This window comes from Otolemur garnettii, unplaced genomic scaffold, assembly GCF_000181295.1.
Source record: "Otolemur garnettii isolate 467f Iridium unplaced genomic scaffold, OtoGar3 scaffold00035, whole genome shotgun sequence".
In the NCBI taxonomy this organism is placed as follows: domain Eukaryota; kingdom Metazoa; phylum Chordata; class Mammalia; order Primates; family Galagidae; genus Otolemur; species Otolemur garnettii.
Genome location: NW_003852430.1, coordinates 13,269,560 through 13,290,737, shown reverse-complemented (window position 1 = coordinate 13,290,737; position 21,178 = coordinate 13,269,560). Strand labels below are relative to the sequence as shown.

At 37.1% G+C, this 21,178-nt stretch overlaps 1 protein-coding gene across 1 annotated transcript in view; it reads left to right on the top strand.

Moving 5' to 3' along the window:
- The window catches only part of LMBRD1 (LMBR1 domain containing 1), a 118,509-nt gene that overhangs the window by 31,622 nt on the left and 65,709 nt on the right, over window positions 1-21,178 (top strand). Inside the window, exon 4 of the mRNA XM_003789675.2 lies at window positions 20,952-21,049. Coding sequence (XP_003789723.1) covers window positions 20,952-21,049 — 98 coding nt within the window. The remainder of the gene's footprint in view (window positions 1-20,951; window positions 21,050-21,178) is intronic.

The following is a 21,178-nucleotide window of genomic DNA, read 5'->3' as shown; positions in this document are numbered from 1 at the left end:
TGATGACAAAAGAACGTAAAGATCAGAGAGAAAAAAAGATTAAAGAGAAATCAACAAAGCCTCAAAGCTTTTAATGTGGATCAACATTAAGTTTACTTATGTATGTGTGATAGGAATCTCAGAAGGGGCAGTGGAAAATATTTGAAGAGATTATGGCCAAAACCCAGTCTATATACACTTAAGAAGCTTAGTGAAGCCCAAGTAGGAAAAATAGATATTCATACCTATGCTCTTCATTGTCAAACTATAGAAAGTAAAGAAAAGAGAAAATCTTGAAAGGAAAAAAGATGGTATATGAAAGCATCTGCATAATTGATGATGACCTTCTAGTGTGAAACAGTGGATACCAAAAGGCACTAGAATGTAAATAAGGCACTTATTTAAACTAATGAAAGAAAAACTATAAGAGTTGTCCACTAGAAATTACCCATATGAAAGAAAAATGTCAAGAGTTCCATGTCCACTAGAAATTATCCTTTAAAAGTGCAGGTGCGGTGGCTCATACCTGAATTCCTAGCACTCAGGGAGGCCGAAGTGGGTGGATTGCCAGAGCTTACTGGTTTGAGACCATCTGAGCAAGAGCAAGACTATGACCACATCTCTAAAAGTAGCTGGGCATTGTGGCAGGCACCTGTAGTCCCAGCTACTTGGGTTACCGAGGGCAACAAAATGAGACTCTGTCTTTAAAAAAAAAAAAAAAAATTCTAAGACTAGAACTGAGGGAATTAATTGGTAGAAAACTTGCCTTATAAGAAATACTAAAGGAAGTTTTTCAGGATGAAAGGAAATGACATAGTAATTCCAATTCACAGAGAGAATAAAAATCATCAGAAATAGTTAATATTATGCTATAAAGAATAACACAAAGGAGAAAAGAGGGATTTGAGCTGTACTGGAGCAAGTTTGTTTTTATATTTTGTCTGTATTACACAAATATTTCATTGGTGATAGATTATGATAATGAAAGTATGTAGTGTAATCCCTATAGTAACCACTAAGAAACTGACTCAAAGATAGACTTATAAAATAAGTCAGGAATGAGATGGCATACTAGAAAAATAACTATTTAATGTGAAATGAGGCAGTAAAGGAGAAGACCAGAACAACAACAGAAAAGGACAGGAGACATAAAGTGTACTTAATAAAGTATAAAATGGGAAAATGTAATTACAGCCATGTCAATGATCATGTTACATTAAGTATAAATGGTCTAAATACTACAATCAAATGCCAAAGATTGTCATAGTAGGAAAAAACATCAAGATCCATCCGTGAACCTTCTGTAAGAGACATACCTTAGATATGAGACACAAACAGTGTGAAAAGAAAAGGTTAGAAAAAGAGGTGCTATGCAAATGGTAACTATAACAGCTGAACAGACTATGTTAATATCAGGCAAAAAGACTTAAAGTAGAGACAAAGAGGGACATTTGATAATGATAAAAGGATTAATACATTACAAAGATAAATTATAATTATGTCTGTACCTAATAACAAAGATTTAAAATACATAGTGGAAATGATAAGAGAAATAGATACTTCAACAATATTGTTCGAGATTTCGGTATCTAACCCGTTATTGTAAGAACAATAACACAAAAAATCAGCAAGGGTACAGAAGACTTAACACTATTGACCAACTTACAAACATAGAATGTTCAGTGGATGCAGAATACAACTTGCTTAAAACAGACACGAACCATTGTCTGTTGGGTATAATCTATATGATAGGTCATAAAGTAATTCTTAGTAAATTTAAAAGGTTTAAAAAGTATACAAACTGCTTTCTAATGATAAAATTAAATTAGAAATGATCATAAGGAAATCTTGGAAAGCTACAAAAATTTGTCAAACAGCACACTTTTAAATAACCTGTGGGTCAAGATGAAATCACAAAAACAGATTGGAGAACATTTTGAACTGAATGAAATCACAAAAACACAGAGAACATTTTGAACTGAATGAAAATAAAAATGTAACATAGCACAACTGGGATGTAGCTCAAGTAGTACTTAAGGAGTAACAGGCAGCTTTAAATTCCTTTGTTAGAAAAAAATTGTCACGTGCCTAAGCTTCACCTTAAGAAATTAGAAAAAGAAGAGCAAACTGAACTCTAAGCAGGCTAAAAGAAAATAAAATGAAATAGAAAGACAGAATGAAATAGAAGACAGAAAAAGGGAGAAAAAACAAACTAAAGTAAGTTCTTAAAAAAGTTCTTAAAAAAAATCAATTAAATCGACAAATCTTTCGTTAGACTGTGGGCATGAGGAACGGAGAGAGGGAAAGAGGATATAAGTTATCTAAATAAGGAATGAAAGAGGGGGTGTTACCAACTTTATATAAATTAGAAAGGATTATAAAAGAATATGACTTTGTACCAACAAATTAGACAATTTCTAAAGACATAAATTACCAAACTGACTTAAGAAGAAATAACCCCACAGCAAATATAGGAATTGGATTAGGCATTTAAAATAGTCTCACAAATAAAACCCCTTACATAGTTCTGTTTCACTGATGGATCCCATTATGTCTGTATTTAAGGGTAAAATTATAATCCATCCTTCATAAACCATTTCCTTTAGGAAAAACAGTAGGAGGGAACTCATTCTTGAACCTATTATTACCTTGATACTAAAATCAGGTACAGATGTCGCAAGGAAGGGAAATTGTAGATTAATGTCTTTCATGAATGTAGACACAGAATTCTTACAATTTTAGGAAACTGAATCCAGTATCATATAATAAGGATTATATACCGTGACAAAGTAGAATTCATTCAAGGAAAGTAGATGTAATTATAAAATCTAATTATGTAATCTATATTATAGAATATAGGATGCATGATTATTTTAACAGATGAAAAAATTCCAATATCCATTGTTGATGAGAAAGAAGTATTACTGCCCATAGAACTTCAAGCTTAGCTCTGTCCTGATAATCTAGCTGTGATGGTCCACGTCTGCAGATGTGAATTCTAATGTTATAGATGTTGGCTCAGATAAAGTCAGAATTCACTCTGGTTATTTTGCAATTCTATTTTTTTTCCTTGACTCATCATAGAAAATAAGAAGCATACTTCAAAGTATGATATGCAGGTAAAAATTATACCTCAGCAGAAAAGCAAAAACCCTCTCAGCAAAGTAGTTACAAAGGGAATTTGCTCATCCTGACAAAGGACATGTGTGGAAAACCTCCAGCTAACACAGTAGCGAAGAGTGATGCTTTTCTTCTAAGTTTAGTTTGCTCTCACCAGTGCTATTCAACATGGTACAGGGGTTCTAGCCATTGCAATACGTCTAAAGAAATAGATAAATAAAATTAAAGGAATACATTTACTTGAATATTTTGTTACTTATTAAATATTTACTTAAGTATATATGAAGTGGGCAAGAAGTAAGATTGTCTTATTTTCATAGCTGACATAAGATTCTATAGGTAGAAAATCTCAAGGAAGCTACATATAGACAAATTCAGTTAAACAAAGGAGCACAGGATGCAAGATTGATATGAACACTGAAAACAGATAATTCAAATAAATGCAAACAATTCCAATTTTCAGCCATCAAAAGGAAAAAGGCAGTGCCTAAGATTACATTTAACAAAGGAAGGTTAAGACTTTTAGACTGAAAACTACAAGAAATTGCTGATAGAAATTAAATATCTAAATAACCAGTTCCATGTTAATGAAGTGGAAAGCACAGTACTGTGAAGAGGCAATTATGACGGTTTTCTCTCAGACTGATCTGTGAGTTAATGCCATCCCTATCAAAACTATACAGGCCTTTAAACATTTTTTTTTGGTGAAATTCACAAATTGGTCCTAAAATTTACATGGAATCTCTGGTAGCCAAGAACAGTTTTGGAAAAGAAAAATAACATTGGAGAATTACATTATCAGATCTCAAAACTTAGTACAAAACACAGTAAATAAGGCTAGTGTTATATAGATGGACAGGCATAGAATAGTCAGAGTTCAGAGTTCAAAAATAAACATTTAAAATGGTCAATTGATTCTTAAAAGCTATGCCAATTCAGTTTAATTCAGTTCTTTTTTTTTTTTTTTTTTTTTTTTGAGACAGTCTCGCTATGTCACCCTCAGTAGAGTGCTGTGGCCTCATAGCTCAAAGCAACCTCAAACTCTTGGGCTTAAGTGATTCTCTTGCCTCAGCCTCCCAAGTAGCTGGGACTACAGGTGCCTACCACAATCCCTGGCTATTTTTTGTTGCAGTTGTCATTGTTGTTTGACTGCCAGCCTGGGTGTATGTGACTGATGCCGTAAGCACTGTGCTACAGGCGCCAAGCCTAATTCAGTTCATTGGATAATCACATGTAAAAAAAAAAATCATTTTTATACAGTTACATACCATTGGGGTTGGAGGTTGGAGACTGACCGCACTGATGTTTTGTTTTTATTATATTCTATTGTCCCACATAAATATACAAAAAAACCCCAAACAAAACAAACCATGAATGTGATCAGTCCCTTATCCCCCACTTTAGAATGTGACTGTAAGCCTTATACCATGTTTAGCAGTTAATTCAAAATTCAGTCATAGAAAGATATAACACTTTTAGAAGAAATCAAGGGACATAATGTTGGTGACCTTAGGTTGACAGAGAATTCTTATAGTATCAAAAACATGATTCATAAGAGAAAGCTTGATAAATTGTACTTTATCAATATTAAATATTTGTCCTTCAAAAGATAGAATTTTTAAAAATGGAGATTAGCCATAGACATAGAGAAAATATTTGTAAATCATGTGTCACCTAAAGGGCTTGTATTCAGAATATATTCTACCAGTCATTAACACAAACTACTCAATTAAAAAATGAGCAAAGTATTTGAATAAACATTTTACCAGTGAAGATATATGAATGGTGGCTTATAAGCTTATAAAAATGTTTAACATTATTAATGATTAGGGAAATGCCAATTACATTTTCAGTGAGATATACAATGCATCAACTAGAATGACTGTCCTAGCTCAGGATACTGGAACAAAATATCATAGACTGAGTGTTTGAACAGCAACCCTTTCTCATAGTTCTGGAGCCTGGGAAGTCCCAGATCAAGGAGCCGTCTGATTTCAGTTTCTGGGGAGGGCCTTCTTCCTGGCTCCAGGATAGCTGCCATCTTGGAGTGTCCTCATGTGGCAGAGAGAGTATGTGGGCTCTGGTCGGTCTTCCCCTTACAAGGACACTGAGGCCATCACAGGGGCCCAGCTTTATGCCCTCGTCCAAACCTAATGACCTCCTAAAGGCCCCATCTCCAAATGCCATTATATTGGGGTTAGTGCATCAAGTGTGAATTTTGTGGGGATAAGCTCCATGATATTTTACCCTACCCTCTCAAAATTCCTATCTTTCCCCTATGCAAAATAAATTTATTCTATCCTATAGCCCCAAGAGTTTTAACTTGTTCCAGCCTCACCTCTGAAGCCTAAAGTCCAAAGTCTCATCTAAATATTGTCAAAATCAGAGACCTGGGTGACATTGAAGTAGAATATATTCTTAGATAGAATTCTTCTCTGTGAACCTCTGAAACCAGGTATATTATTTGTACCTAAAATATAGTGGTGGTGCCAGGATAGGCAGACGTTCCCATTCCAAAGAGGAATCTTAAAGCTTGAGAATAATCCTCTCTGGTTTGAGGTTGTGACTTTGAGACCCCCTGGGCTATAGTCCTGCCTTTGCTGCTTTTGGGGCAGGATTGACCCTGCCAAGGTTCTGCTGGGTGGTTGAGCCCCAAGGCTTTGGGCCGCTCTCCTCAGGCCTGAAATGTAGGCTATGCTGCATACCCCTTGGAATTGAGGAGACAAGCTTGATCTCTGAATTGCCCTTGGGGACATTCTTTTCTTGTCATGTACTTTTATAGCCCAATAACTCTGTAGTCTAGTCCATTAGGACCCAAGAAGTCTGTCCGCCTTTCTTCATTTCATTCTATCTTAATCCCCTTCAGTTCAAACAGGCAGAGTGTTTCTGCTGAGCTGGCTGATTAGGCTTTTGGTTCATACCTACACTAATCTGCTTATCAAACACACCCTACGGTTCTCTTTAGAATAAGCTTTTTTATCTTTTGCAATATGGATAGACTGATAAATTTCTAAATCTTTAAGTCCTGGTTCCATTTAGCTTAATAATTCCTTTTTCAAACTCTATTTTTCTTTTCTTGTTTTGCTATAAACAGTCAAGAGGAACTAAGCTGTTCCTTCAACACTTAGTTATCTTCTCAGCTGAATATCCAGTTTTAGCACTCACAATTTTAACTTTTATAAAATAGTAAAACACGGTTTCCAAAGTCTTTGCCATTTTACAACAGAGATCGTCTTTTCTTCGTTGTCTAGTGACATGTTTCTCATTTCCTCTGAACTAGGGTGACCAGATTTTAACATTTGTAAAGCGGAACAACATAGGAGGGGGGCAGGGTGGGGCAGCGCAGGGCCTGACAACAATGCAAATTTTGATAAGCAGTTCTCGATAATCACTTCCCAACAATTATTTTTAATTATTACAGTTTAACATTATAAAATTAACAAAAATAATATAAAACTCATATTCTGGTGAAATAGGGACATGGCAGCCGAAAACCATATATTCCCTTCCTGTTCTCCTGCCGGTGCATGCATTCTTTCCAAAAATTGGGAATTTTTTAAACCACCGCGGGACACAGGACAAATTGTTAAAAAGCGGGACTGTCCTGCCAAAAGCGGGATGTCTTGTCACCCTACTCTGAACTAATCCCAAGTGGCCTTCAATGTCCGTATTTCTGCTAACATCCTGTTCGTCACTATTGATGTATTTTCTGAAGTTTTCATCTTTACTCCATTCTTTCAAGTCTTGAGCAGAATCTGCCTTATAGTTCATATTTCAAGCTTGCTCTTCAAAACTCCTCTAACTCCTACACATTACTCAGTTCCGAAGCTGCTTTCCTATCTTTAGATATGTCACAGTAGCACCCCACCTCTCAGGACCAAAATCTGTTTTAGCTTGGACTTCTATAACTAAATACCACAAATTAGGTATATGTGTCCTAATCAACAATCATTTAATTCTCAACAGTTCTAGAGACTGAGGAGTTCGAAATCAAGGTGCCAGGCAGTTCAGTCCCTGATGAGCATCCTCCTGCTGGCTTGCAGACAGCTACCTCTTTGCTGTGTCCTTACATGGCAGAGAGAGAGTGAAGGCTGGTTTTTCTTCTGTGCTTATGAGGACACTGATCCCATCCTGGGGCTCTACCCTCCTGCCTTCAGTTAAACCTAATTACCTCCCAAAGACTCTACCTCTAAATACCATCCCATTGGAAGTTATGGCTTCACATGTAAGATTTTGTAGGGACACCAGAATTCAGTTCATAATAGGCTGTAATAAGGAACACAGACAATATTCAAGTGTTGTGGACATAATAAAACTGAAACCCTTTTTTTTTCTTTTTTTGAGACAGTCTTACTTTGTCACCCTCATAGAGTGCAGTGGCATCACAGCTCACAGCAACCTCAAACCCTTGGGCTTAGGCAATTCTCTTGCCTCAGCCTCCCAGGTAGCTGAGACTACAGGCGCCACCACAACACCCAGCTAGAAATTAAAATCTTTGAATGCTGTTATTGGGAATGTAAAATAGAATAGTACAGTAGCTTTGGAAACACAGTTTGTAAGTTTCTTATAAAGTTAAACTTAGTATATGGTCCAGAAGTTCTACTCCTAGTAATGCACCCAACAGAAATGAACATGGTGTCTACACAAAAGCATGTATGTAAATGTTTATAGCAGTAGCCTTTTTAAAAAATTGTAGCCCCAAACTCTAATGAGTCCAAATGTCCCCAAACTGGTGGTGGTTAAGTAAAATGTGTTATGTCCATATAGTGGAATACGTTGTCATTAATCTAAGAGGACAGAAAATGATGGCATGGCGCACGGACCCAGTCTAAATCTGGCCATGCCTATTGGTTTACCTGTTGTCTGTGGCTACTTTCAGGCTACAATGGCACAGTTAGGTAAATGCAACAAAGGTATATAGGCAGCAGGGATAAAATATTATATTATCTGAACCTTTACAGAAAAAAATTCCCAATCCCTGTGCTTAGTAAAAGAAATGAGGTGCAGAACACTGCATCTTATATAATTCCATATATATGATGAACTTTCCAGAAAAGGCAAATCTCCAGATACAGAAAACAGATCAGTGGTTGCCTCACGCTGGATGTTGGTGTGGGGTTTATTTGCCAACTGGCATAAGGCAAGTTTTTTGGGGTAATGAAAATTTTCTAAAACTGGAATGTAGTTAACACAAATTACTAAAAATCATTGAATTATACACTTAGGATTGAATTTAATGATACTTAAATTATACTTTAAAGATGTTGGGAAAAGTATTGAATAAGCCAATGTAGACTATAATACAGTTTTGTGTATATTAAGGGTGTTCAGTAAAGGATAATTGCTATTATTATCTCTTAAAATTTTAGAGGACTTAGTTTTTATTTCATTTGATTTTCTAGAGTTGGAACCTTATGTTTCATTTTCAGATGAACAAAATGAGGCTAGGATGTTATAAAATGCTAAGGCTTATAAATTGGACTCTTCTTCTGGACTGTGTATGTTACAACACGGCCTGCAAGACTTATCAGGTTATATTGTTAATTTGTATTATGAGTTTTCCACTTATCTGTTATTTCACCTATTTCTGTATAGCTTTGAAGTCAACATTCTAGTGGTCATTAATTGCTGCACAATTACAGGTTATACTGTGAATTATTTAGCCTTTCTTCTGGCTATTTAATTAAACATTTTGTTGTTATGAAAATGGCATTGTAGGGCAGCGCCGCAAAGGAGTGGGGCACTGGCTCTATATACTGGTAGTGGTGGATTCAGACCCAACCTCGGCCAAAAACTGCAAAAGAAAAAAAAAATGGCATTGTAGTATAAACCTTGGAATCAGTACCATAGAGAAGAGAAACAACCAAAAAAATACGAAAGGAATATGACTATTCTTCAGAATGCAAATTTTAAATTGAAGCCTGTAAATGGTTTTTATTCTCCAAGTTGTATATTCTTAGTATATGTAGAGCAGAAGGTTTGGATCACTTTGCTGTACTGTCAGCAGTTGTGTTAGTTATCTCCTGTCCCGTCACAAATTACCTCGGCATCCAGCAGTTCAAAACAACAACGCTCATCTCAGTTTCTGTGGGTCTGAAATCCAGATGCATCTTAGCTGAGTCTTCTGGCTCAGGTTCTCATGTGGGGCTGCATTGAAGGTGTCTGCTGGGACTGCAGTCATTCCAGGGCTCCACCAGGCTTCTGGGCTCCCTCATGTGGGAGCAGGCAGGCCTCAGATCTCATCTGACCTGTCTGTTGGCCGGCGGCGTCAGTTCTTTGCCACGTGGACTTTCAGGGAGGGCAGTTTACAACGTGGTACCTGGGGTGTCTCAGAGAAGGTAGGGAGAGGGATGAAATTAGTGTTTTGATTTAACTATTTTCACTGGTAGGCAGGAGAGAGACATTTTTTAAAAAAATCTTAATTTAAAAGCCTAACATATCCAACATAATCTTCTTGTGAACTATAATTTAATGATATATGGCTTTTAGAGGGTTGATTGCTTGCTTTGTATATATTAAAAAAAATCATAGGAATTCTCATGTGTTTTTTGCCACAGTTTTGGTCCTTGGCCTTTTAAGAATTGATTCTTCTTTATTTGGTTGTTTTTGCTAGTTCTTGATACATTGTTTAAAAATGGAACTTTATTTTGTGAGTTTAAATTTCATCAATTTTTGTGACATGAGGTTTTGAAATTTTTTCTTTGATGTTAGAGGATCTACTAAAACAAAAGTGTATTTCTCTTCTATTTGCTGGTAATGAGCTTTTAACAAAAACATTCATAAGTAAAAGCGTGCTTTGTAAAGATCTCAGGATGTGAGAGTATCATAACTGTTGGAATTAAAAATAATTTGCCTTTGAAAGTAATTGTAAGTCTGAAGTAGAAATTTAAAAGAAGCCATTTCTCTGGTTCATGAGTGTGGTAGCAGCAACATTTTTTTCCATTTGTAAATTTATAAGTTAAACTTGACATTAGACTCTATCCAGACTATACAATAAAGGTTAATTTAATTCTGTCTTCATAGTTATATATTTGTAGCTTAAAAAAGAAATATTTATAAAGGACACTGAGAAAGAACTGTCCGATTACCCAAAGTTAGCTTAGAACATGGTATGAAGGGGAACTTACTCAGGGCGGTTGTTCGTAATCTGTCAGGAGTCAGAGACTACCAGAGAACACTAGAGTCCTTTCAGAATTCCTCTGTTCCCCATTTCCTTCCTTTCGGTGCTGATTGCTGAAAACTGTCTTTTGTGGGCACTCCTACCAGCAGCATATGGAAATTTTGGTTGTCGTGAATCTTTTACAGTGAGGAGTTACCCCAACTATTCTTTTGACTTCTCATAATAAGTTTTGTCAGTTCTAGAACGTCTATATTTGTAGAAAAAATGCCCTCGTATCTGGGTCTGTTCATTCAGGATAAGGTGTGTGAGCTTCATCTGTGTCTTATGCATCTTTCTTATCACTTCTGATAGTCTTAAGAATATTTCATTCAGTTTGCTTATCTGTCCCCTGTGGTGGACATTTGGATCATTTCCAGTTTTTGTTCACTGCAAATGATATTTTCTTAACATCATTCTAGTTATGAAATAGTTAATTCAGCAGACCTGAGATTGCTCAATGTTTGTTCCCTTTAGGGCTGAGCCTTGACCAGCATCTGAGAACTTAGCTCTTGTGAAGTTACCTGTGTGACTAATTGATAAGCTGGCTTTGTACAGCTGGTTGTGGGACCACGTGGTTACCAGATTGTTTCAATTGTTTGTGCAAAACATACAATTTCTGGTGAACTCTTGCTTTCCTTCTTGGGGCCTATAGTTTTGGTAGTTAAAGGTGGTCACTGAAATGTGTACCACGAAAATGTGCCCATGTTACACATATCTGATAAAAGCCCTAAACTCCGCAATTCAGGCATGCTTATCTAGCAGAAATACTTTATATATTGTTGTACTTCACTGCTAGAGGGATATAATTGTTGGGTCATATGGTAGGTAAGTGTTTAACTTTCATTTGGAATACTAAATAGATTTTTGCATGTTGATATCTTTTTACAGTCCTATAAGTAAAGTTAGGAGCTTGTTAGTTGTTCTACGTTTATGTCAACACTTGGTATTGCCACTTTAATTTTAGCCATTCAAATGAGTAGTATCTCATTTTGAGTTTACTTTTGCATTTTCCTAATGACTTAACAATGATGATCCTCTTTTAAAATTTCCTTATTGGCCATTGTGTATATCTTTTAATATGAAGTGTGTTTCATCCATTTTTTAAAATAGGTTGGCTTTTTATTGAGTTACAGGAATTTGTTTTATATCCTGTTATGCTAGTTAAATATAATGTTAACATATGCAGTCATAAGATCATTGATCACACAAGTTTAGAAACACTAGGGATGTTTATAAAAGAGTTCATTAAACTCCTGGGCTCTCTAAAGGCCAAGGCCACCAAGTAGCAGACCCAAGTTGACATACTGAGGGTGAAGTCAAACCTCACTGTACCTGTCTGTTTATCAAAGTTTTTGGTATGTGGCTATCAGCCCACTAAAGTCTCCCGTGTTAATTCCGGTTGTTTTTTTTTACACAAATTATTTGATTATTTTAATCATAATATTGGTATGGTATTTAGGGTGATTTACAATCTTGGAATTTTTATGTTATTTTTTCAAAGCTTTGGAATCCTTAATTTCAGTTACTCTTTGAACATATGTTCATTTTTGTTGGTTCTTATATCTGCAATAGAAGTGTTACTATCGTCTACTCTTTGGTTTGTAGCAGAAACACTAATGGTCATTATCGTGAAAGACTTACTGTCACCATTAGTTACTCATAATATTAAAAGACTGCATGAATTCATTAAATATCTATGGCACCAAATTCAGTATGGTAGTCATTTTGAGGTTGCTCGGTATGAATTAACTTTGATCCTTTTATCAGTTCTTTAGGGTTTGCTCATCTGTGTTTTTTGCATTTTTTTTTTTTTTTTTGGCCAGGGCTGGGTTTGAACCCACCACCTCTGGCATATGGGGCTGGTGCCCTACTCCTTTGAGCCACAGGTGCCACCCATTCATCTGTGTTTTTTAAATCAGTTTTTTCTATGTTTTGCATTTAAAAATTCTATAACTCCTACAGTTATTTCTTCAGCAGACAATAAACAGATTATATTATACATTACTAACAGTTACTTCCTTTTTTCCCAATATTTTATATACACAATATAAAATTTGCCCTCGTAACCATTTAAACTGCACAGTTCAATGATATTAAATAAATTCACGATGTGCAGCTGTCACCATCATGTCCCTCTTCATCTTAATAACACTGAAGCTCTGCCCCCATTAAACAATGACTCTCCGTTCCCCTCTCCTGTCCCTTATGACAACTACCATCTTACTTTCTGCTTCTCTGATTTTGACTACTCTAAGTACTTGGTATATAAGTGGAATCATACCATATTTGTCTTTTTGTGACTGTCTTATTGCACTTCATGTCCTCAAGGTTCATCCTTGATGAAACATATGATGGAATTTCTTTCTAAGGCTGAATAATATTTCATTTTATTTATATACCACATTGCATTTTGCTTCTCTATATGTCCATCAGTGAACACTTGGGTTCCTTACATATTTTAGTTGTTGTTGAATAATTCAGCAGTGAGCATGCCTGTACAAGTAATTCTTCCAGACCGTGTTTTCAGTTCTTTTGGGTTATACTCAGAAATGGAATTGCTGAATCATATGTAATTCTATTTTTTACTTTTGAAGGAAGCATCTTGCTGTTTTCCAGTGCAGCTACACTATTTTACCTTCCCACCAGCAGTACACAGGGTTCTGGTTTCTCCACATCCTTGCTAATACTTGTTGTTACTTTTTGATAGTAGTCATCGTAGTGGTTGTGGTAACACCATGGTGGTAACAAATGATTACTTTTGCAAAGGAATGCAGTGGTTATCATTCTGACATTGCTTTCTATAATTATGCTGGTAACTTTTTTCATTTTAAATTTCAGGTTAATGTGAGGGTACAAACAACTAGGTTACAGTATTTGCGTTTCTTAGGTAGAGTCCCTCTTGTAGCTGTGTTCCACACCCAAGAGGTGTGCCATATACCCTTACATTGTGCCCTTAAGTGGGAGCACAGCAATCCCCCCCCCCCCACCTACCTCACTTCCCCTCCCCAGAACTTAAATTGAGTTTTTCTCTTATGTAGGCATGTGTTAGATCATCTGCTGGCTTCATATTAGTATTCAGTACATTGGATATTTGGCTTTCCATTCTTGTGATACTTTACTGAGGAGAATGTGTTTCAACTCCATCTGAGTTAATATAAAGATGCAAAGTCTCTGCTTTTTAATGGCTGAATAGGATTCCATGGTATAGACATACCACAGTTTGTTAATCCATTCCTGAGTTGATGGGCACTTAGGTTGTTTCCACATCTTGACTGTTGTAAATGAGCTGTGATAAACAATCTAGTGTATATGTCCTTATGATAGAATTATTTTTTTTGTCTGAGAAGATGCCTAGTGATAGGATTACAGGGTCAAGTGGGAGATCTAGTTTGAGTTCTTTAAAGATTCTCTATTTCTTTCCAAAGAGGCTGTATTAGTTTTCAGTCCCACCAACAGTGTAAAAGTGTTCCCCTCTCTGCACATTTCATGCCAACATCTGCAACATTGGGAATTTGTGAAGTGAGCTAATCTTAGTGGGGGTAGGTGGTAATTCAGGGTGGTTTTGATTTACATTTCTCTGATGATTAGGGACAATGAGCATCTTTTTCAGGTGTTTGCTAGCCATTTGTCTGTTTTCCTTTGAGAATGTATTGTTTACTCTTTTTTTGTTGATTAATTTGAGTTCTCTGTAGATCTTAGTTATTAAGCCTTTGTCAGATTTATAACATGTAAATATCTTTTCCCATTCCGAAGGTTGTCTGTTAGCATTAATTGTTGTGTCCTTAGCTATGTAGAATGTTTCAGCTTCAGTTTCATTTATTTATTTTTTTTGTTACAACTGCCACTGAAGTCTTTTTTTTTTTTTGAGACGGAGCCTCAAGCTATCCCCCTGGGTAGAGAGCCATGGCATCACGCTCACAGCAACCTCCAACTCCTGGGCTCAAGCGAGTCTCCTGCCTCAGCCTCCCAAGTAGCTGGGACTACAGGCGCCCGCCACAATGCCTGGCCATTTTTTGGTTGCAGCCATCATTGTTGTTTGGCGGGCCCGGGCTGGGGATTCGAACCTGCCACCTTAGGTGTATGTGGCTGGCGCCTTAGCCGCTTGAGCCACAGGCGCCGAGCCTGAAGTCATCTTGATACAGATCTATCCTCAAGCCAATATAATCAAGAGTTTTCCACATACTTTCTTCTAGGATTTTTGTCATTTCATGTCTCATATTTAAGTCTTTTATCCATGTAGAGTCAATTTTTGTAAGTGGTGAAAGGTACAGGTCCAGTTTTAATCTTTTACATGCGGTTATCCAGTTATCCCAGCACCATTTATTGAATAGGGATTCTTTTGTCCAGTGTATGGGTGTTTGTTTTTTTATCAAAGACCAGATGGCTATAAGAGACTAGTTTCATCTCTTGGTTTTCTATTGGGTTCCATATGTCTGTGTCTCTATTTTTGTGCCAATACCTTGCTATTTTGATCACTGTTGACTTATAATATAGCTAAAAGTCTGGTAGGGTGATGCTTCTGGCTTTGTTTTTATTACTAAGAAATGCTTTGGCTATACAGGATTTTTCTGGTTCCCTATGAAATGAACTATTTTTCTAATTCTTCAAAGTAAGATGTTGGTATTTTAATGGAGATTGCTTTGGGTAGTATAGAAATTTTTACAATGTTGATTCTTCCCAGCCAGGAACATGATGTGTTGTATTTGTTGATCTCTTCTGCTATTTCTTTTCTTAGGATTTCATAATTCTTTTTGTAGAAGTCCTTCACTTCTTTTGTTAGGTATATCCTTAGCTATTTCATTTTCTTTGGAGCCACTATGAAGGAAATTGTGTCTTTGATTAGCTTCTAGAGTTGGCTGTTATTGGCATATTCTAATGTGATTTGTGGATATTGAATTTATACCCTGAGACATTATTGCATTTCTCGATCACTTCCAGGAGTCTTGTGGTTCTCTAAGTATAAGATCATATATATCATCAGCAAAGAGGGAGAGTTTGACCTCCTCTGACTCCATTTGGATGCCCTTTATATCTTTCTCTTGCCTGAACTTCCAGCCCTGTATTGAATAGTAGTGGTGATAGAAGACATTCTTGTTTGGTTTAGTCCTAAGAGGAAAAGCTTTCAGTTTTGCTCCATTCAGTATGATATTTGTCATAGATGGCTTCAATCAGTTTAAGAATGTGCCACCTATGCCTATATTCTTAAGTATTCTTGCTAGAAAAGGATGCTGAATTTTATCAAATGCTATTTCTGCATCTATTGAAAGGATGCTATGGTCTTCATTTTTGTTTCTATTGATATGGTGAATTACATTTATGAATTTGTATATTTAAGAACAATCTTGCATCCCTTGGATGAAGCCTACTTGATCCTTTTTCTTTTTTTCTTCTTTTTGAGTCAGAGTCTCACTATGTCGCCCCTTGGTAGAGTGTTGTGGCATCACAGTTCACAGCAACCTCTAACTCTTGGGCTTAAGTGATTCTCTTGCCTCAGCCTCCCAAGTAGCTGGGACTACAGGTGCCCACCACAGTGCCCGGCTATTTTTTGTTGCAGTTTGGCTGGGGCCAGGTTCAAACTTGCCACCCTTGGTATATGGGGTCGGCACCCTACCCACTGAGCCACAGGCACCACCCAGAACCAACTTTTAGTTTCATTAATTTTCTAAATGTATCTTTTGTTTTTAATTTTATTTATTTCTGATTTAATTTTGGTTATATCTTTTCTTCTGGTAGGTTTGGTATTTGAATGCTCTTCCTTTTCCATTTTTTTAAGACAATTAGGTTGTTGATGTGCTCTCTTTTTCTGTTTTTCAGCTGTGGGCATCAAGTGCGATAAATTTTCCTCTTAGAACTGCCTTTGTAGTACCTACAGGTTTTGGTAACTTGTAGCTTTATTTATTTATTTATTTATTTATGTTTGAGGAATTAAAAAAATTTCCATTTTTATCTCTTCCTTGACCCAACTGTCATTCAGCATAAGGTAATTTAATTTCCATGCCTTTGTGTGGGGATGAATGTTTTTGTTGCATTTGAGTTCCACCTTTATTGCCTTGTGGTCTGAGAAGATACAAGGTATAATTTCAATTTTTTTTTTTTTTTTTTTTTAGTTGAGGTTTGATTTGTGTCCTAGGATAAGATCTGTTTTGGACTATGTTCCACGGGCTGATGAGAAGAGTGTATATTCTTAGCTTTGGGATAGTGTGTTCTGTAAATGCCTATTAAGACCATTTTTTTCTAGGGTTGCTATTAAGTCCCTTGTATCTCTGTTTAGTTTCTGGTTAGAGGATCTGTACAGTTTTGTAAGAGGAGTGTTAAAATCCCCTCCTATTATGGTGTTAGGATATCATATTGCCCAGACCAATTAAGATCTGTTTGATAAGTCTGGCAGCATTTAGGTTAGATGCATAAATACTTTAAATTGAAATGTCCACTTATCGTATTGTCCCCCAGATCAGTAAGAAACAAGCATATTTGTCTTTTTTGACTTTAGTTGCTTTAAATCCACTTGTATTTGAAAATAGGATTGCAACCCCTCCTTTCTTCTGATTTCCATTTTCTTAAAATATTGTTTTCTGTCCCTTAATCCTGAGTTTTGTTTTGGCTTTCAAGGTTATGTATGTTTCCTGGAGACAGTATGTGAATAACTTATGCTTTTTTATCCAGTCAGCCAGTCTGTGTCTCTTCAGTGGGGAATTCAACACTTTAACATTTATTGAGAGAATTGCTAAGTGTGGTGGAGTTCTATTCCTCTTACTTTGTGAAAGTCCATCCCTTAGTTTTATCCTTTGCCCATTGTGGAACCTGGGTTTTGTCCTTTAATTTCTGAGTGTTTACTTTGCTGGTGGTCCTTTGTGATGTTCAATCTGGAGATTGCTCCTACTTATTTCCTGTAGGACTGTCTTCAGTGTGGTGAATTTCCTCAGTGTGTGAATAACAGTAAAAGATTTTATTTCTTCGTCAATTTTTGAAACTTAGTTTAGCAGGATGCAGAATTCTGCGCTGAAAATTGTTTTGTTTAGAATATTAAAGGTATGTGATCATTTTTTTCCAGCTTGGAAAGTTTCAGCTGAAACATCCATGTCACCCTGATGGATGTGTTTCTCTAGGTCAGCTGGCACTTACTCCTGGCTGCTTGCAGAATTTTCACTTTCATCTTGGTTCTGGGCAGGTTCATTACAGTGTTTTTTGCAGATGCTCCATTTGTATCGAGATACCTGGGCTTTGATATCCTTCTGAAAGGAGTGTGTCAAAATCTTTGGTAACAGTTGGGAAATGTTTATTTATGGTGTCCTCCGAAGGCTTCCATTTCTTTGGGATGTTCTTTCCCTCAGGGATAACTGTCATTTGTATGTTGGAGGGCTTCACGAAGTTCCATAAATCTCTGAGCGTTTGTTCTGTTTTCTTTCTCTTCTTTTCTGCCCCTTTAACGGCCTGGGTTAGCTCAAGAGCTTTATCTTCTAGTTCTGAGTTTCTTTCTTCTTGATGGTTTAATCTGTTGTTGATACCTTCTACTGTGTCTTTAAGTTCCCTGATCGACTCCTGCAGTTCCTTTAGCTCCACCATATCCCTTTTTAATACTTCATATCTTTCATCCATTTTTTCGGTTCTGGTTTTTCCACTTTCTTATCAATTCCCTTGATTGTCTGTAGGTGGAATTGTCTGCTGTATCTATCTCATGATCCCTTATGGGGGTCGTTCTGTTCTAGTTTCTCATGTTGCCAGAATTTTTCTGTTCCTTCCTCCTCATGATTGTTTTCTTCTTCACTTCCTTCCCCTGCTCTTTTCTCTCAGTATCTCCTTTCCTTTAAATTACCTCATCCTTGATCTTAGGTTTTGAAGTGGCCTCTTTGTGTTAGTCCAAAAGGAAGGAAAGGGTAAAAAGTGAGAGAGGAGAAAGGACATGAAAAGAGAAAGAAGACAATACTAATAAAAGAAAAGTTTAAAAGGAAAAAGAAAAGTGGTATTTAGAGGGAATAAATGAAGAAAAGGGGAGAAGAGCCAAAAGAGAGAAGGAGAGATACAGGACAAATGATGCTGTCCAGTAGGGAGCTTTGACCCAGCCCCACACCTCTGGGACTTTTAGAGCCTGGGCTGGGTGGGTCCCTTGAGGTCAGGAGCTCTTCACCGGCCTGGGCAAAAGCAAGACCCCTACCCCCACCAAATACAGATAATATCAGTAGTATGTCACAGTGAGAACTTACCAATACTGTCTTTCTCAAAGCCAGAGTTAGGAGGACACCCTAGACCATGAGCTCATGTCCTTGTCGAATTAAACCACTGTCATGATCCCCTCCATCCAATTCAGTGCTGTGACCCCCCCCCAGCCCTCAGAGAAAGGGAATAAAAGTAATAAAAATACATAAAGAAAATTTAAAATACATTTATATAAAATGAAGAAAAAAGGGATATCTTAGTTGTATGAAAAATTTATGTGGGAAAGATGAGAAAAGTAGAAAAACCTTTACCAAAGACAGATTAAAGGAGAGAAATAGAAAAGAAAGATTAAAAGGGGCTGACACGCTCTAAACAAAACCGGGGAGCCTTTCCTACTGAAGACAGTAACAATGGAAAAATAAAAATACTACCAAACCAAACAGAAAACAACTGCAACAACAAAAAAGAGAAAAGAAATGAGAAAAAACTTGGGAAAGGAACAAAAAATGAAGTGAAGAAAATATATCTGTATATGTGTGTGTATGTGTGTGTGTAATATATTGCAATATATTACCTGGTCAGCAGGTGGCTGACCCTGTGATGTGAGGAGAGACTGAGGGTACCCACACTGGTTTTGCTGTATAATTGGGGGGCTGGAAGCCACTCTCTAGTTGCAGGAGAGATCCAGTCCTGTTTTCCTCACTTTTTGCTCTCAATCAGGGCCTGGTCCCTTCATCTGTATTTGGTCCCTATAGGAATGGAGTCCTGAAGCTCTTGCCAGCTTTCTTAGGAGGGTCTTCTAACACTCCCCCCTGAAAAGAAAATGGGTTTCATGGGGGTGCGGGAATGTTGAGCTCACCCCAAGGGTGGTTGCCCAAGTTCAGCAGGCATATGCTGGCCCTGCAGTAGAACCCTGCAGACCGTCCCGGGGGCCTTCCCACAGTGGAGGTGTCCTGCCTGTAACCAAGCTGTTGGGAGTTCCACTGCTCCTGGCATTCAGTTCCAGCCGCTGTGGGCTGTTCAAGTTCATGTCTTACTCAGTCCCCTCTAAGGCAGCTCCAGTGAGCAGATCCATCCAAAATCAAAAGTTCAGAAATCTGCAGGACAGCCCCTTCCTGTCCCAGTCTTCACAGGAGGAGCCAACCGGCTAGCCTCTGCCTGTACTGGGAACTTGCCTTGCTCCTCCTCAGCTCCAGACTGCCTGCTTGGCTCCTGGAGCCTCCCACTGCCTCACTGTGCCCCTGGAGTGATGCCTCTGGGTAGGTTCCCCCAGCCAGAGGTGGGTGGAATCTTCTCTCCTGTCTCACCATGAGTAGCTGCTAAGAAGATGTCACTAGTCTGCAGTCTTGCTCTTTTCCCCGTACATTACTATTTTTTAATATACATTTTTGAGTATGAAAATAAGTATAAATACACAGATTTTATGTACAGGTTTCTTAAGTCTTAAAATGTTGCTATGCTGTCTTAATTATTAAGTGTACTGGCTATTCAAATTTTAACTTAAGCTCTACATTGAATTTAAATGAATATTTTCATTACTGGTTAAAAGTGTTTTAATTGTAACATTATTTTAGAGCAGATAAATAGTAATTCCTATCAATTCACTATAAATCTAATTTAAAATCTAATCTAAGAATTGAAAACTGGGTCATGAGTGTTAATTACACACTCATGTTAAAAGGTGCGTTTATTTCCAAATAGCTAAGTGGAAGCAATCTAAATATCCCGTCAATAGATAGGAAATCCAGTTTCACTGTTACACTGTTCTTACCTTTTCTCTGTGTTCATTTGTGTAAGATCAGTTACACAGTAGTCGATAGTTTTTTAACTTAAGGTGGGGAAATTATATCAGAACAATGGTATTATTTATAGCTGGGTTTTTTTTTTTTGACACAGTCTAATTTTGTTGCCCTCAGTAGAGTGCTGTGATGTCACAGCTCACAGCAACCTCAAACTCTTGGGCTTAAGTAATTCTCTTGCCTCAGCTTTCTGCATAGCTGGGACTACAGGGGCCTGCCACTACACCCAACTATTTTTTTTAGAGATGAGATTTTGCTCTGGCTTAGGTTTATCTTGAGCTCCTGAGTTCAGGCAGTCCACCCACTTTGGCTTCCCGGAGCGCTATAGCTGTGTCTTTAACTTACCAGAGTCGCAAATGTTGTGCCAACTGTACTGAAATTTCAGTTGGAGTGAATACAAAATGTAAAGTTTGTCTAAATGAGATAGTCTACAGAAAATTCTTAGCACTGTAAATATGTGGTAAGAGCTCAGATGTTAGCTGACAGAATTACTGTCGACACAATTACTATTATTGTTAGAAATTGCATTGTATTCAACCTGAATTATGGCTTGTTATTCTAGTAGCACTATTGATTTCTTGGGACAGGAAATAGAAAAGGGTATCATACGACACACACAGAGTTATGAGTCTAGGAAGTCAGATGGGGGAGAAAACTTGGTGCGTATACGTGATACATAGAGATAGATAACTGATCACATACATACGTAATTAATAGAACTCAGTTCATTGTTTCCACAGCGTTGTATTCTGTGATACTGTTCTGTGTGTTCCTCTGGATCCCTTTTGTCTACTTCTACTACGAAGAAAAGGATGATGATGATACCAATAAATGCACTGTAAGTATTTTTATTTCAGAGGTTTCCATTTAGGAAAGAAAAAGATTGTTTCCTCCCCTCAAAGAGTGGCATGACTCTGAAATTATTTTAGAGCAGTATTGTCTAATATTCTAGTGAGGGGGAGGGGAG